The sequence below is a fragment of the Octodon degus genome, unplaced genomic scaffold (genome assembly GCF_000260255.1).
Source record: "Octodon degus isolate 3935 unplaced genomic scaffold, OctDeg1.0 scaffold00102, whole genome shotgun sequence".
Lineage (NCBI taxonomy): Eukaryota > Metazoa > Chordata > Mammalia > Rodentia > Octodontidae > Octodon > Octodon degus.
This window is the reverse complement of record NW_004524678.1, coordinates 3,993,914-4,010,119: the sequence shown is the minus strand read 5'-3', so window position 1 is coordinate 4,010,119 and position 16,206 is coordinate 3,993,914. Positions and strand designations below refer to the sequence as shown.

The following is a 16,206-nucleotide window of genomic DNA, read 5'->3' as shown; positions in this document are numbered from 1 at the left end:
CAGTACTGGGGATTGAACTCAGGACCTTGTGCATGCTAGGCAGGCACTTATACCACTGAGCTATCTCCCCAGCCCTGTATTCCCTTCTTCTATCAAGATGCTACTCTGTGCATGTTCAAGTAAAAATAACTGGACTGTGTGTGTACAAAATGTGATCCTATTTGAGGATTACAATACGATTTAACACTGCCAAGAGGAGCCTTACTTTTATTTCTGAATTTACAATCTTCAAGTTAGCTTCCAACTCAGTCTTATTGTTGGGGGAAAGATTTTTTTTTTCCCCAACTATAAACCAGACCTCAGAGAATAGCAATTGCTATTTGCAGAGGTACATTTTTATCTTCTCAATAATATGGTGACTATTTCTACCTAACAGTTCATGTAGTTTGGATGACTTGACCTACATGATCATTTTCTAGTTCAGATATAATGAATCAAAGTGATTTATGTTATAATCAGCTTAAGAAGAAATCTTTCTTTTGTTTAATGGAAAGATTTGAAATATAATGACACAGTACCGCCAACAGACATGGGCTTCTTATAAGGAGGGAAGGGATTTGCAACTATATGTCAATGAGAGATTTTTATTAACAAGAATTTGAAAGTATATCGTTTGCCAGTCATGACAATTAGTTCATTATCCTGAAAACACTTGGTGCTTTAAAAATTAAGGGAAAGGATGTGAGGGGTAAGAGGGTATTGAATCTCCAAGCAATGATTGTGTCCCTTCCCATTATGAAGCATACTCACCTTTTCAATTCTCAGCACCAGGAAGAGCTTGGAGTGGGTGAGGGCACCGCTTTACATGGTGGGGCCTGCAGGCAGCTAGGTCAGTTACTGGAACTAAGAACGGCACTGGAATGGCTGTTGTGTTTCCTATGCTTTCACCTGGATCCTTTGTGTACTGATGAACCTGTCCTCCTTGCCGCCTCTCCTTCTTGCACTATGCCACCTGCTCTGCCAAATGGCCAGCATCCGCATTACCCAACCATTCCTCCTTTGTTTTTATAGTCTTTTCCCCCAACGGGTCATCTTCCATTTCTTACCAACTTGGCTTCAACCCCATTTTCTCTAAGCAGCTCCTACTTTTTTTAAAACTGCCTAAATCATGAGAATTTTTCTAAGTGAATGAGAACATTTGCCCCTGATTACAGCCAGACTAGACGGACGGTTCTCTCTTCACCTCCCTGCAAGCACTCTGAACAAAGGTTCAGTCAATCGCTTAGCCATCCTCTAGGCCTCTAGATGATCTTAAATGGCAGGAGTCTCGGCCGGAGGACATTTATCTCAGTAACATCTGAAGAGAAAACACCAAGCCTTCCTTGCTGTCTCCTGGGATGTGGAACTCCCTGCCTCCAGCCAGCTGCTTCTAGTCTGTAGTTATTGCTGGCACTGGTGGGGCTCACCCCTGTGGGGACTCCACTCACCAACTGTAGTGGTCCTATCTGGGGCCACATGAGACTGATCGCTAGTTCCTGAAGTATTTGAGATCAGTCACCAACCCTTTTTAAATCTTCCTTTCCAGTGCTGGAGTTTATTTCCAATCATTTTTCTACTTCAAATGAACCAAAGACAATATGAACGTGTTGAAAACGTATTTCTACTCTAGTTTAGCTAAATCACACATAACTGCCACTGAAAATGTACACAACTATTCAAGTGTGTGTGCTGCAGTCCACTACACCCTCCCCTTCAAAAAACAACTGGTGAGGTATGGGGAAGGCTCTCTGGCCACGATATTCATTAGTCGATTCAAAGAGGGAGGATGTTATTTTCAAAATACATGATAGGGGGCTGTCAAGATAGCTCAGAAGGCTAAAGTGCCTGCTTAGGCAAGTGCACAGGGACCACAGTTCAATCCCTGGCACCACATGCTGTTCCAGCCCAGCTCCCAGAGCGGGCTGAGCTGGCCACAAAAAAAAAAAAAAAAAAAAAGTGGGGGGAGCTCTGTTTTAGTTTGTAGCTAATATCTCTGATGGTGATTTATTTTAAATGTATCGATTACTGGAGGAAGATAAGCAGCTCCATAAGAGAGTGCTAATTTCCCACCATGCATCATTCCATGCAGTGCTCCTGTCTGGATGAAGAGTTTTGCTAAAGTTTAGTGGGAAGAGAAATGGAAGACTCGGTATGTCAGAGCTGTCTGGGAGACTCCAGGCACAACTGTAAGCAAGCACAGGGGCTGTGGCCGGCACGCACAGCGTCTGGGTGTGCTTTCCACCAGCTCTGCCAATGACCGTCATTTTCCTCTTGCTTTTCCCTGGGCTTCTTTCCCCTTCTACCTGCTTTTGGCTGGATTTAGGAGCGGGAGCCTAGGTAGTGATAGGGGCCTCGGATGAAGATGAGCGGTTCAGGAGGACAGAAGTCTGTCTGGTGTCCTCTGTTTGGCTCACTGAGTAGTTCTGTTATTTGTTCATTAGCTGACATGCACTGGATATGCATTCTATATGTTAGGTACTGTGTTAAACTTGAGCAGCTGGCAAGCATGAAGTTGGCAGAAGAGCTGGCCAGAGGAAAAATGGACAAGTTGGAGAAAGTCTCTGACATTTACTATTGTTTTTTGTACAAACTAAGGGTGGTATTTCATGACCAATTCCAGTACGTACAGAGAACTAAAGGCTTCTATGGCATGTGCAAAGTAGCTTGCAAATATAAAATCCAGTTTCAAGGGGTTGTTCTGAGGGCTTAAGGGGGAAAAGCAAACTTACAGAGGTCTTCCTACGACACGGGACACTAACCCACCTTCCTCTGTGTCCTGGTTGAAGGCCTGCGTGTCTTCCTGTCTGGCAGGGAGCGGTTTCATAACTGAGCAGCCCCTGGGCCCTGGTCCAACAAGAGGGTTGCATTTCAGAGTGCAGTAAAGCAAGATCTGTCGCTAAGAATTCCAAAAGCACCATTAAAGATGAGCTTCAGTTCATTATAAACCTGCTGCGCAAAGAATTTGCTTTTGTTGGGAAGATTGTAAAAGAGACAAAGAAGCGAATGAAGAAGGAGGCTGAGTTTTTAAAAATGATCTAATAAGCAACCGAAGTCACAATTCTGTGCAGCTGGTACATAATTTATAACAAAAGGTGGTATTTTAAGCTTCCTGAAATGTGGCATTAATTACAGTTGAAAAGCAAGAAACAAATTCAGTTTGAAAACCTCCTTCTGCAAGAACAAAACAGCCCCTGCCACCCATAGGACAGCTGAGTACTTCACTGGGAAGTCCTCCACTCCAATTTAAAATGCCATGACATTGTTTATAAGGAACTATTGCAGGAAGAACTGAAAGTCCCTATAGTTTAGTTAGAGAAGATTCCAGAGGATAAAGTGCTGCTCAAAGTGGTGACTGCACAACACAACTCCCCATAATTAAAAATAGGTTCTGGATCCAATTCAGTTTCATGGAAAAATTCCGGAAACTTCATGGGTTACCATGCACATTGTCAAAATGAAAAGGAAGAAACACTTCCCTCTTCTGGGCTCTGGAATCTGCTATCATGTCTCTTGTTTTTGCATACTATGAAACTGACCCAAATTTGATCAGGTATGATTTACCTACCTTGAAGATTTTTCTCCTGGAAACACATGTTCTTTTAGCTAAATTATTTAGCATTATTCAGTGGGCTGTAAAGCAGATGCATCACCATTCCCCTTTGGAATTCTGGCCACAGACGGTAGGTGGGCTGAGGGATTTTCTGATGTTGTTCTTCTGAAAGGTTCTTTTTCCCAAAAAGGGTGCTAGCTGTCTGGGGGCCAGGCTGCTTCAGTACATCAAGGTTTAAAAGTGAAGTACTTAGGCTAGGCCAAAATCACTATAAAATTTTATCTGGCAAGAGGTTCAGGGCAGATGCAACTGAGGTCATTTGGTACTGGAATGGAAGCGGAAGTGTCCACCGTGCCTGTATCCACCGAACCCCTTCTGGGTGATTTACTGTGATGTGTAAGAGAAGGAGTGTGATGCCGAGATCTAGTCAAGGATGTGGACTTTTAATCTTCATGAATAACACTTCCCTCTTTTTAGAAATAACATTTAGGATGTACTTTAAAAAAAAATCTCAATCCACTTATGGTCATTAGAAAGTCTAAAAATGTTGGACACTCAACCGAGGATGCTTGCGAACATTCTTTCCTTCCGTCCCCCGGGCCCGTACTTGCTGGTTAGTGCTGGCGTTTACAGCCTCATCTAAAGCCTGATCTTGTAATTACTATGGGTTTCTTCTCTCCACTTGTTGAGAACTGAAGGGGCCTGACAGTGCTGGTGAACTGAGAGCCCTGCATTTTCAACCTAAGCAGGGCCTGAAGTCCCAGATCTCCCTGGAGCAGCTCTCAGGGACCTCAGAGACGTGGCTCTGGAGTTCCCCTTCTTTCTTTCCCAGGCAGTGAACCCTCACTGCCCACCAAGAGATCCTCACCTGGGGAGGGGCTTGGGCCGGAGCCCTAGGGGTGGGGCTAGGGCGTGGGGACGTGGAATGAGGTGCAGGAACTGAAGAGGGGCTTGGACATCGTGCGGGAAGTGATGGGCGCTTCCACATCTTCTTAAAGCAGGAAGGGGTTCTCGGTGATGGAAGTCTAACTTGACTCTCTGAATGCATTTAAGTTCTATTTCTGGCTTCCTGGAGGAGCACAAAAGGCAGCTGCACAGTGCGGCTTCACTTCAGCAGTGTTTTTAGACACCTAGAGACAGGCTTAGGGTTGTTTTCCCTCTTCCCTTTTGGTTAAGTGCGAAGAGCACTTTTCAAATGTCAGCAACACAGTGCACTGTGCTGGGTGTTTGAAAGAGCTGGCTTTGAAAGGCTGTTTAACTTCTCAGTCTCAGTTTCCCTATATGAATAGCAGGAAAATAATAATAATAATACCTTTCTCAGGGGGTGTGGTAGATAGAGTAATTGCCCATTCAAAAATACACCCTACTTCCCAGAAACCTCTGAATTCGTTACCCTTCATAGCAAAAGGGACTTTGCAGAGGTGCCTGAATTAAGTATCTTGAGCTAGAGGCTCCCCTGCACTATCCAGCCGGGTCAAAGCACACACCAGGGTTCTGTGGTAGGGAAGGCAGGAGGGTAGGGTCAAGAAAGGATCAGAAAACACTATGCTGCTGGCTCCTTGCACAAAGGAAAGGACCAGAACCAAGAAAAGCAGGCGGCTTCCAGAAGCTGGGGAAGGCAAGGCAACGGATGCTCTCCTGGAATTCCTGGAGGAGCACAGCCCTGCGGGCAGCTCACACGGAGCTGGTAGGCTTCTGACTGCTATGAAGGCAGTGTGTGTGTGTGTGTGTGTGTGTGTGTGTGTGTGTGTGTGTGTGATAATTTGTTACAGCAGTAGAAAAAGACTAATACATAGATCTTGAATGCTGCAGCAAGAAAGAGGGAGGGGTCAGATGCCAGTGGAGGGTGCAGAAGTGGGGCCGGTGGTCTACCTAGCTGGCTAAGGGTGGACAGAAAAATATCTGTGTTTTTTTTTTCTGCAGGACCTTATAGTAAAACACAGGCTGGACCATTTTTATGCAGTTCCTCCACTGAACGTATGTCAGTATCCTGAAAATACTGGCTGGCTCTCACATTGCTGTTGTCCTTCATGGAATCTGTTGATGGGCAATGAAGAAAGTTCTCAGTGGCTGGACACTAAATAAAGTGGGCTTTATGGGAGCCTTATTTCATGCTGCTGTTCCATAGAGCTTCCAGAGACACATGTGATGTCGCACTACCCAGGGTTCTGGAGATGTACTGACTTTCAAATATTTTAGATGGAAATCTTTCCAAAACTTGTTGTATACTTTCTAATTTCCTTGACCAGAACATCTGACCCAGAACATACTCTTGGCTTTTGCATCCCTTTTCTCAGTTTTTCCAGTTGTCATTCTTGTTTGGCGCTATCTGCAGCCTTAGCTAACTTCTCTAACAGCCCCTTGTCTTCTAATGTGGTGTTTTGAGTCTATCATGATTTCAAGATATGGCTCCGGGGCTGGCGAGATAGCTCAGCAGACTAAAACGCCTGCTTAGGCAAGCTCAACGACCACGGTTCAACCTCGGTACCACATGCCACACCAGCCCTGCCCTGAGGGCGGGCTGAGCCAGCCAGAGTCTGGGTGTGGTGGAGCATACTTGTAATCCCAGCTCTAGGGAGGCTGAAAGCAGGAGGATCATCATGAGTCCAAGCTGTGTAGTGAGACCCTGTAACAACCAAATATACTAAAAAAAAAAAAAACAACAACAAAAAAAACAAACCAAAAAACCAAAAACCAAAAACGGGTGAGTGAGCTTAGTGGATTTATGCATAAGTTCAGACTAAAGGAGTATGGACTTGTATCTCTTCATCCAATCAGGGACCATTATTCTTTCTGATTGTAAGAAGGCAATCAAGATTACAGAATGGATTTGGGGAGATAACTCAGTGGCACAGCACCTGCCTGGTAAGAGCAATATCCTGAGTTCAACTCCAAGCACCAAAAATAAATAAAATAAAATAAAATAATAGCACAGGTATTTTAGTTCTGGAGAGGTAGGCAGGGCCATCCTTCTGAGGTGACTGGGGGAGAGGGCAGTGAAGCCCCTGCGGCCTGGGCAGATACTGCACTGGAGTTGCCCCTGTGAGCTCAGGGCCTGGCTCAGTCATCCATAGAACCAAGGGGCTAAATTCAAGCTTTTGAAAGATAAAGTTCCTTTTTGATGACAGTTCAGATGTTTTTCTGCTTTGTGTACAGATATCCTCTTGTGTAGAACACTCTCCCTCTCTGTCCCCCCTTTCTTGTTCCCCCTTCAGATTATGTCAGTTTCTTCTGCAGTATGTTGTACTTATCTATGTAATACAATCTGAATATTACTTCTACGAAACCATAAAGTTAAAAACTCTTTCAGACACATTTTGACTTTTAGAAGTGTGCCTGTTAGTTAAAATTAAGCCCTAAGTCATAGGACGACAGTGGTATTCTACAGTGGAGTCTTTTGCACATTCCTGGTGCCCAATCTACCAGGAAAGCAATTTGGAAACACAGATAAAGGGCCTTAATAAAGTTCAGACTCTCTGGTGCAGTAATTCCACTTCCAAGAATCTGTCCAAAGAGAATAATCTCTACACAGAGAGCGGTGTTACGAATATGCACACAGAGAGGTTGCAGCCCTCCGCTGAAGGACTGCTGAGGGCTGTGGAAACTCCTCACCACAAGGTCTGACTGAAGTGATACCCTGGCTGAATGGAGGGGCTGAATGCGGTGGAGTCCCAGACTTTCTTTTCTTCATCCTATTAATAGACTCCGCAGTATTGGAGTCCAGAAATATTAACTTTGCTCTATTTCTTGTTGCCTCAGTTTTCTTTTTAAAGGTACAGTCTGTTTAGCTGGGCAAAGGGAAACTGTTGGAAAAAAAAATCTCCTATCCTGTTTTCAGCTTTATCTTTTTCTTTTGTTTTGTGTTTTGGTGGGGACATCGCCTGTCACATGGAATTAGCCCCAGAACACTGTGTATCGAGAGGGCTTTGTTACATAATGCTTTTAACAGCTCATCTTTTACCAATGGTTTTGATGACTGTGACACAGCCATCTGGGTTATTAAATGAACAACTATAAACATGCATAACCAAGTTTGTGGACTTTATTTTAAAATTTCATTGAAATGATTAACTGCTTACAGTTAGATTTGTTAAGCCAGGGTAATTTGGTTTGTAACTAGACCTGCTCTTTTTTTGTACGGCTGCCTTAGATTTATCCCAGGAACCAGCTTTCAGGAAATTAAACAAACTTGAGCTTGTGTAATAATGCATTTCTTTGCTGCGTCTCTGATAACATATACTTTATGCTTTCCATTGCATTCAATGGGTTTCCATTGTTTTTCTGATTGACTTTCCTATATGGGTTTTTCCTTTTCTTTTTCTCCCCTCATGATGTATGCTACAATATGTAAGCATCTCAGTGTTTCTGTGTTGAGTTCCTTAGAGCTTTTCTTACTAGCCCGAAAGCTTTGCAACAGCACCTATGAATATTTCACACCCACAGAGGGCACAGTGGTTGCTTATCAAACACTGCCCAGCAAGTAAATAAAAGACAGACAGACAGACAGACAGATGAATTGGATTTTGAGGAAAAACTTTATCAGCATTCATAATACTGTAGACATGTGGTATCCCCTGCATAATGGTGCCTGTAGAAGGCTTTATGATGAGTTAGCTCAGTGGTGATACGTGGTTTAAACCTGGGACTAAATGAATGTGCAAGTCAGGTTTGTTATCACATAGGAAACTAGGCCCTTCTGCAATGTAGAGGTTTTGCTTTAACTTCGGAAAGAGGCTTATTCTTATTAAGAAGAATGTGCAAGATTTTGTTACAATAGAAAGTCTATATGAATTACCCCACCACTCAATACCAACCAAAGAGAAAAAAAAAATTCTAAAACAAACTTTCCAGGAACTGGAGGAAATAACATTAATATATGATAAGTGTAATAAATGTATCAAATGTTTACTTATAACATTTTTCTCACTGATTTGTAAAAAACAACAGAAAAGGTACAATTGCTTAAGTCCACAGGCTTTCTTTGGGAGAGTCGATCGATTTGTGAATTTTTAAATAAGGTATTCGCTTTTCTTTCTTTGCTTTCTAAATCTTATCTCACTGGGAGTGCACTATAGTAAGGGAGAAACAAATAGAACAAAACGAAGTTATGGAGAAATTATATGTGCGAACTTTATTTCATCATGAGAAAATTGCTTCTGCAGTAACAGAGAATACTGATATCTACATGATGATAGGGGTGCTTTGTATTCCGATACATACCTTATATTTGTACACAGTGTATAAAATTCAGGGAGGAAATGAATTTCTACAGTACATTTCTTTGTGGAAGAGAACGTGTTCCATTAGTCTCATTTAGAAAATGCCCCCCAGGTCTGGGACTGTAGTACAAGGATTGCAATTCCAAGTCCTGTAATGTTACCATAATTTTATGAACATTAGAAGAAACTAAGTGATTACATCCTTCTGTAGGATGGGAGACAGAAGTCCTAAGGTTGCTATACTAATAACTCTTTTTAGTAGAGTAGTGTGGTCCCCGTAATGTAGTATGAATAGAAAGGTTTCCTATAGTTCGGATGACATATTAGCAACATCGCCGCAGACTTCGCTCTGCTCTGCTGGCATGCACGTCTCTCTTCAATCAAAAGGCCTTGTGCGCATGTGCAAGTGGGCCCAGCACCATGAAGGGCTTTTGGAATTGCTTCTGGAAAAAAAGCTCTTGGAAGCCTTCAGCATTTAGCACGGTATTATGGGAAATAAGGCAACTGCTCTCGAGCTTATAGGTCATCCCAGAGAGAAGTTGCAGAAAGGATACCTCTGGGGGAGGCTGTAGCTGTCGCGTCACCGTGACTCAGATGGGGATAGATCATGCTAGCCTTTTCCCATCAACCAATTCTCTTTGAACAGCATCACTGAGACTTATAACCACCCCCCAAAGCACTGCTTTCACAGGTAGGGGCCTGTCACCCTTGCTATGGGATTCAAAGTTGTGCTTGTTTTTAACCATGTGAGCCATCTGAGGGGTGACTGGCATGTGCTGAAGCCTGTGGGAAGTGGTAGGGGACAGCCTTCCCCGCACCCCCGGTCTTTTAGCTAACTTCTTGAACAAATTCATCGTAAACAGTTCTGCCACGGGAGGTTATGCAGAAGGCCAGTAGGGTGGGAGGTGACTTCGATGATTAAAAGGACACCCAAAGTTCTTAAACTGTCATGGCACCAGCCACCAACAGCCCCTCATCATTTCATTTCCTATGTTGTGATTGCTTTGAACATGAAAATATTAAGAGCCTCAGAGGTTACACACAGCCATCAAATTCAAGCCTCTCTTCTGAGACAGATAATTTGTCTTTGATGACCCAACTATTTACAGTATAGCCAAGAAGTAAACCGCTTCTAGAGTTGACCCTTGTCCGGTGGCCTTAGGTAGCCTACCCAGGACTAGAGGGACCGACCGAGACGCACACGGTGAGGTAATGCGGAGCTGCTGGTCTCTTCCTGTTAGGTTGCCACAGGAAGTCTCAGTCCTGGTGCTGGAGGCCTGGGCTTGGGGTAGGAAATGGAAGCCTTCCGAGCTGGGTAAGCCAGGCAGGAGTGGCCCGTAGGCCTTCTCTGAATGGCTCTAGCACCCCACCCCCATGTGCAGGCATTTACATGACTGACATGGAAACATGTCCAGTCGTACAAATCCACAGCTGGAAAGAACCCAGGGCCCCCCTCAGGAACAAGCAAGCACTACAAAGAAACAGATTCATTAGGGCAAAACCAGCAACTGATGTGGTGGGTGGAGAGTGAGAGCCTGTGCTAGAGCCTAGACACCTTCGCGTGAGACACGGGGGCACATTCAGGCCTTCGTTCTCAGCTTCTTCAAATGCAGCTTATTTAGAGGGTTATCAGAGGAGGCCGGTGGCCCAGGCTATTGCACTGCCGATGTGGAATCTTTGGTTTGATCACATCCACATCCCATGGGCTCGCTAAAGGCAGGAGAGGAAGAGCGGCTCTGGGCCGGGACGCAGAGCAAGTCATGGAAAGGCTCGAGGAATGTGGGCAGTGGTGGGGTTACCTCCGGGCTGGCCGGCCACGTTAGATGCCTCGCAGCTCTCGCTCTGAGGGATACTGCTGAAGGGCCTTACCCTCGGACGTCTGCAGGACCAAGGTCTTGCTGTACGGGCTGACTCCCGTTTTGTTGAAGGCCTTGACTCGCGCGTTGTACGTGCTGTTGAAGTGAAGGCCGTCCACAGTGCACATTGTCTCTTTTCCGACATACACTTCCTGGGGGCGACAAAAACAGGAGATCACTTAAGGGGAAGCCGTGCGTTGCCTGCTGGTTGGCAGCGAGAGTTTGGGTGTGAGCCTGATTTGGGATTCACTCCTGTGAGATACTGGGCCATTTAATTCACCCTTAAAGGCTGAGTTAACCAATATGTAAAATGGGGACAGCATTATCCATTTTATGAGGATAACGTAAGGTTGGATGTTCAGACTGATTAGCATGGGGCTAATTGTAGTTAGCATGGGCCCAGTGACTTCATCAGTGGTAGTTATTAGCAGCTAGTGTGTGCTTAGAGTGGAGGTGGTATTTATGTGCATTGACTTGGCAGCTATCCAGCATATTCTACCTGCTGGGTTCTTTATCCTTCACCATGGTCTGTGAGAAGCATGTTGGAAACATGAACACATACAGGTGGGTGGTCAGTACGCTGCATGTACAACTGGGCTGACACTTTCTGGCACTGTTGCAAAGACTAGCCTTTAGAGCCAGAGGAGTATAGATTTATACCACAGTACAGAGAGAAGGAGGAGGAAGAATGACATTTCAAAGGCTTAAAATAAACCCCAGCATAATGCATCTTTTGCATAGGTTAGGCATTTGCTTTGTACTTCTTCAGCTGTACACTTTGCAAAGCTATGCTGATGTAATGAATAAAAATAATTTGCACTCAAAGCATAGTCTTAAGACAACTTTCCAAGAAGAGTGAGGGGTCCAGGATTGCCCACTAATTCATTATTCCTACAATGAGGGGTCCAGGATTGTCCACTAATTCATTATTCCTACAATAGTAATTTAAATATTCAAATCTACAAATTTAAATATTTAAATTAAAAAATTTAAATATTATGTCCTCTTATTCAGTCTCAAATTCTATGTGCATACGAATCACCCATGACTCTTATCAGAATGCAGTTTCTGATCTTGGGTGGGTCTGAAATTTTGCATTTTTAACAAACTCCCAATCCTGCATGGGGAGGACTTCATCTGTGTAGTGAGGAAAGTGATCACCTGAAGACTTTCAGCCATGCTTCTCACAGTAGCCTGTGGAGTAAGAACAGGGAATCCACATGGGGGTGCCATGGTGGACTACAGGGCTTTAGAGGGGGTTCAGTGGCTCCCTGGATGTTACTGGGCATGAGGAGGAAGGTGGAGCTAGTTGATGTTAAGCGTCCGATATCTAAGATAGGACAACAGGAATATAGAAGATACAGAACCAAGTTTTGGAAGAAAATAACAAGGCTGTTTTAAAGCGTGTTTAATTTAAGTCAGTTTTAGGATGTAGAAATGGAAAAAGTTCTACAAGGGTTGGGCTGTAAGCCTGGCTCTCGGTAGAGAAGCATGGTTGAGAGGTGGACTGGGGAAGGGTCAGCACCCCAGGAGGTGGGGGGCAGGAGGAATGCCAGAGCCTGGGCCTGGGAGAGAGGGGGCGAGGTCCGGGAGCGGCACGGGAGGCTTCCGACTGGGAAGAATGGGGCAGAGAAGTCAAGGCAAGATAGGAAAATTGATTTAAAGAACTGGGAAAGCCAGGAGAATCAGTTTCTCAGGAGAAAAAAACCAGAGGGATGGCTGGAGGGGGAAAGGCCCAGAAAATGAAACAAGAATGCAAAAGGAAAAGTTGGAGATGAACACCTGACCAACATCAGGAACTGTACACGCACGAGTTCAAAAACACGAAATGGGACCCAAGACTGACACTTATCTAGGAAAGGTAGAAGTGTCATTTTGGCATGTTAATAAATCCACACATGTGTGTATAAAGGTTCCATCAGGCGACAGCCTTTGTCCTTAAGAATTACAGAGGCCATAGTTCCTCTTGTCTAGTGTGTGTGTGGGGTCAAAACACTTAGGGAAGGGAGGCCTTGGGAGGCTTTGAACTCGAAAGCCGGTGGGCCAGGCTTTGCCTCTGAAGGCCTGAAGAAAGCCTCAACTTCAGCAGCCTGGAGTTCTCTCTGGCCATGGTTTCCCTTTGGCTTGCCTGGACTGGCCTCAGCAGCCCACAGGGCCGCCCTGTGGGAGCTCCCAGGTGTTGGAGATCCCAAGGAAAGAAGCTGAGATGCAGTTTAGTTGGAGCGGGTAGAAAACAAGGTGGAAGGTGCCAATGGATGAGTGAGGCTGTGCGCCATGACACAGGAGTGGACAAGGGTAGATAGGAAGATACACATGACCATCAACTTGAGGGCCACCGTGGCTGTGTCTGCTCAGCCTGGTCTGCTTCCAGAAGGCTCCCCAGCTCTCCATCAGAATTAGGACACCCCACCAGTTCTGTCTGGTGAGAGGCCTCCCCAAAACACAACTTGGAAAATTTTTGCTAGAAAAGTTCATTAGAATAGGCAGGCTATCATGAAAGAACTTGACATGGAAGAGGAACACAAATCAAAGACTTTAGAAACAGTGGCGTTAAAGACAGACTGTGGATACTGATATTACTGGCAATGAATAAAGGCAAGAACAACAGCTACTCCTGCAGGCTTCCATGTACCAGACAGCAGGTTCTGAATCTTATCTGGGCAGGTGAATGGACTTTGAGCAAGAAGGTGTGAGACACGAGTTCCTGTTGGCATTACTCTGGTTTACAGATGAGGCCAGGCAGGGACCCAGAGGTGAGAATCAGGCCCCATGATGGGCAGAGTGGAGGAGGCCAGGTATGAAGGCAGGCAGTCTGCTCCTCGGGCCTCAAGGACTGTGTGAGCTGTCTCTTAGGATACATCAGATAGTTTCAGACTTCTCTGCTCACTTGGGATGGTACAAAGAGAGGGCAAGTCTCAGCTACAGGGTGGGCAGAGAGATGAGAAAGCCAGGCTTGAGATACACTGCAGCAGGTTCTCTTGGGTGAAGGGGTGTGTGTGTGTGTGTGTGTGTGTGTGTGTGTGTGTGTGTGTGTGACTGGCTTTGCTTAACAAGCAGTAGGTCATCTGCTTACCCGGAATTGACCACCACTGCCGTCATCCAGCTCCAGAATGTAGCCTTCGGCGGGTACCGGGGACAGAGGGGGCTGTTTCCAGGACAGCGTAGCACTGTTGTTGTGGGTGCAGCACTCCTCCAGCTGGAGGATGGGGGTTGCTGGGACTGGAGAGGAAGCTAAACAGAAATTAATGTCACTCTGTGGCTTCCGTTGAGCTGCATATATTGCAGGATCCTGATGCTACTATGGTCAGAAGGAATCAGCTCAGGGCGCACCGAGAACCTCAGGGGAATCCTTCCCACAGTCCTGGGTGGGGGAGCTTCCTGAACTCCTATGAGGCCCGGGTCTCAGCTAGGGGTGACATCGCCTACATTAGTGGTGGCAGTCTTTGGGGGGAAGGGGGCAGGGATATTCTCAGAATGGCTCTGTTTGTACCCCGTGGGCATGGACGGCATCACTCCCAAGGGAAATGAATTTCCCTTCCCGTCCTGATCACCAAACTTTCTTTAATGTCTAACAGGACTGAAGCGTTTATCATAAAGTTTATTGAAATGTAAACCCTAGTTTATAAACTTAAGACTACGCTGAGAGATAGTTCTGGAACTATTATATTTCTAATATGTGTGCTAAGATTTTACCCCATAAGTTGCTATAGAAGTTAGTGCTTGACAATTTAGTAGCAAGTGATACAAATGGTGACCTCGCCATTTGGAGACCTCCGAGGAACCTGATATCATACTCTTGAGGTGGCTGTACCTCAGACATGCCACAGAGTCAAGTGTACTCCTTTGTTTCAGGCATAGACTATCTGGCTGTGAGTCTGGGGATGCTATGTGGCCGACTAGGAATGGAGGGACCCCAGGAATCCTGGCAACCTTGAAAATCTGTCACAGTGTTATTTGGAAGTCATGATACCCCCTCACATTTTATAGAGATACTGAAAATGTTTTATAGTCCTTAAAAGTGCAGAGTGGTTAAGTCTTCAGATGCACAGTTAAACCTTTGTACATAGAAATATGGGTTAACAAATGGCTCTGTTCCTAACATATGAACTCAATATTTGTAGCTGGGAGCATTATTTTTACCAACTGCTTAAAACTTTTAGCACCAAAATGACAATGTATTATTATTTTTTAGCACTTTAATAACAGGAGAGAACATCTTGGATCATATTCAGGGACATTTAAGGGAACAAATGTCAACCTTGAAACATCTGACTGTTGTCTCAGAGTTTGACTTTGTATTTTGTGCTTTAAATTAAACATAATCCTTGTCAGTCACCCCAACCAAAGAGGTGCTGGCTTCACAGCTGTTTGGGAACCAGGTTCTGTGGTAGATGACCTTGAAAAACAAAAGCAGTGGCTAGCACATATGAGATGTGAAGCATACTGCTTACGGTTAAGGAAGGGTCATGATACGTTATAATCAAATCATGCCAGAGATACTAAAGCACAAATAAATCAGATTTAGTGAGTAGCTAATTGGTTGTGACCCATTTAGGAAAGGAAATCATGTTCCACGTTTCCATTGTGCGGGTTTTAGCAGGAATCTTATCTGAGAACTGTGCCAACAACAAGCTCTGAGGTCCCAGGGCATCTGGACTTGGAGGAAAGGAGACAAATTCATTGCTTCATTCAATAAACACACTCCAGAGTTAGGTGGCAAGAAGAGGGACAGAAGTTGGAACTCCTCGAATTATGTTTGTGGTGATTCTCACAGAAGCAGGCATAACCCAGGAGCTGGAATTGGATGGCTAGCTTTAAATCATAACTATTAGGGACTTACTTTGTTATTTAGATTTTGTTTCCTTGTAAAAATAATTCACTCTATCTTATTTACCAAGGAAGTTAAATGTTACAAGTTTAAGCAAACCATTCCTTAAAGGGCTTTCTAGAGACATGATTGATTCTCTCTGAGATATTTGCTCTGCACGGTCCTTACTAAAACCTACCATAAAAGGATTCCTGGGGCTCTCTTATTTCATTAGTTCCATATCAGTCTTTCTTTCCCTTTGTTTGTGTTTCAGGCAAGTCTACATTTCACCAATTATAAAATGAAAAATAAGGTCACACAGTGGTTTCTACTTGAATCATACAAATGCTCGCAATGTCTGTGATAAGAAACTCAAATTTCCCTCTTAGACACAGGTATAATTAACAGAGTAACTAGACTACAGGAGGTCATTGGTTATTAAAATGTTATATTTTCATATAGATCCCAAGTGGACATACTTTAACAAAACAAAACGGTAGCAAAAAAAAAAAAAAATCTAACCTTTCACCAATCTTCAGACTTTAATATTGTCTCATATTTAAACAAACAAGCAAATGAACAAAAATGGCAAAGGGAAGGGCAGAACTCATGCAGGGACATTGCTGAGTGTCTAAATCTACCTCTGTGTTAAGAATTATTTTTTCTTTTTCTTTATTTATCTGTTCTTTATTTATTCCCAAATGACGCTATACATAGAAGGTAAACATGACAAAGTTACAGCCTTATTAGCAAACACTCAGGCTGACATTTAGAAAGCTAGATTGTACAGGGCAG

The 16,206-nt window shown here is 44.3% G+C and overlaps 1 protein-coding gene across 4 annotated transcripts in view; it reads right to left on the bottom strand.

The window, feature by feature from the left end:
- Trim9 (tripartite motif containing 9) overlaps window positions 1-16,206 on the bottom strand; it is a 116,363-nt gene that overhangs the window by 11,859 nt on the left and 88,298 nt on the right. For 3 of the 4 annotated variants that reach the window (XM_023723761.1, XM_023723759.1, XM_023723760.1), the window contains exons 6-8: window positions 13,678-13,835; window positions 10,618-10,756; window positions 2,743-2,823 (exon numbers count right to left, since the gene is read on the bottom strand). In XM_023723761.1, coding sequence (XP_023579529.1) covers window positions 2,743-2,823; window positions 10,618-10,756; window positions 13,678-13,835 — 378 coding nt within the window. The remainder of the gene's footprint in view (window positions 1-2,742; window positions 2,824-10,617; window positions 10,757-13,677; window positions 13,836-16,206) is intronic. The other variant, XM_004638755.2, reaches the window with a different exon arrangement.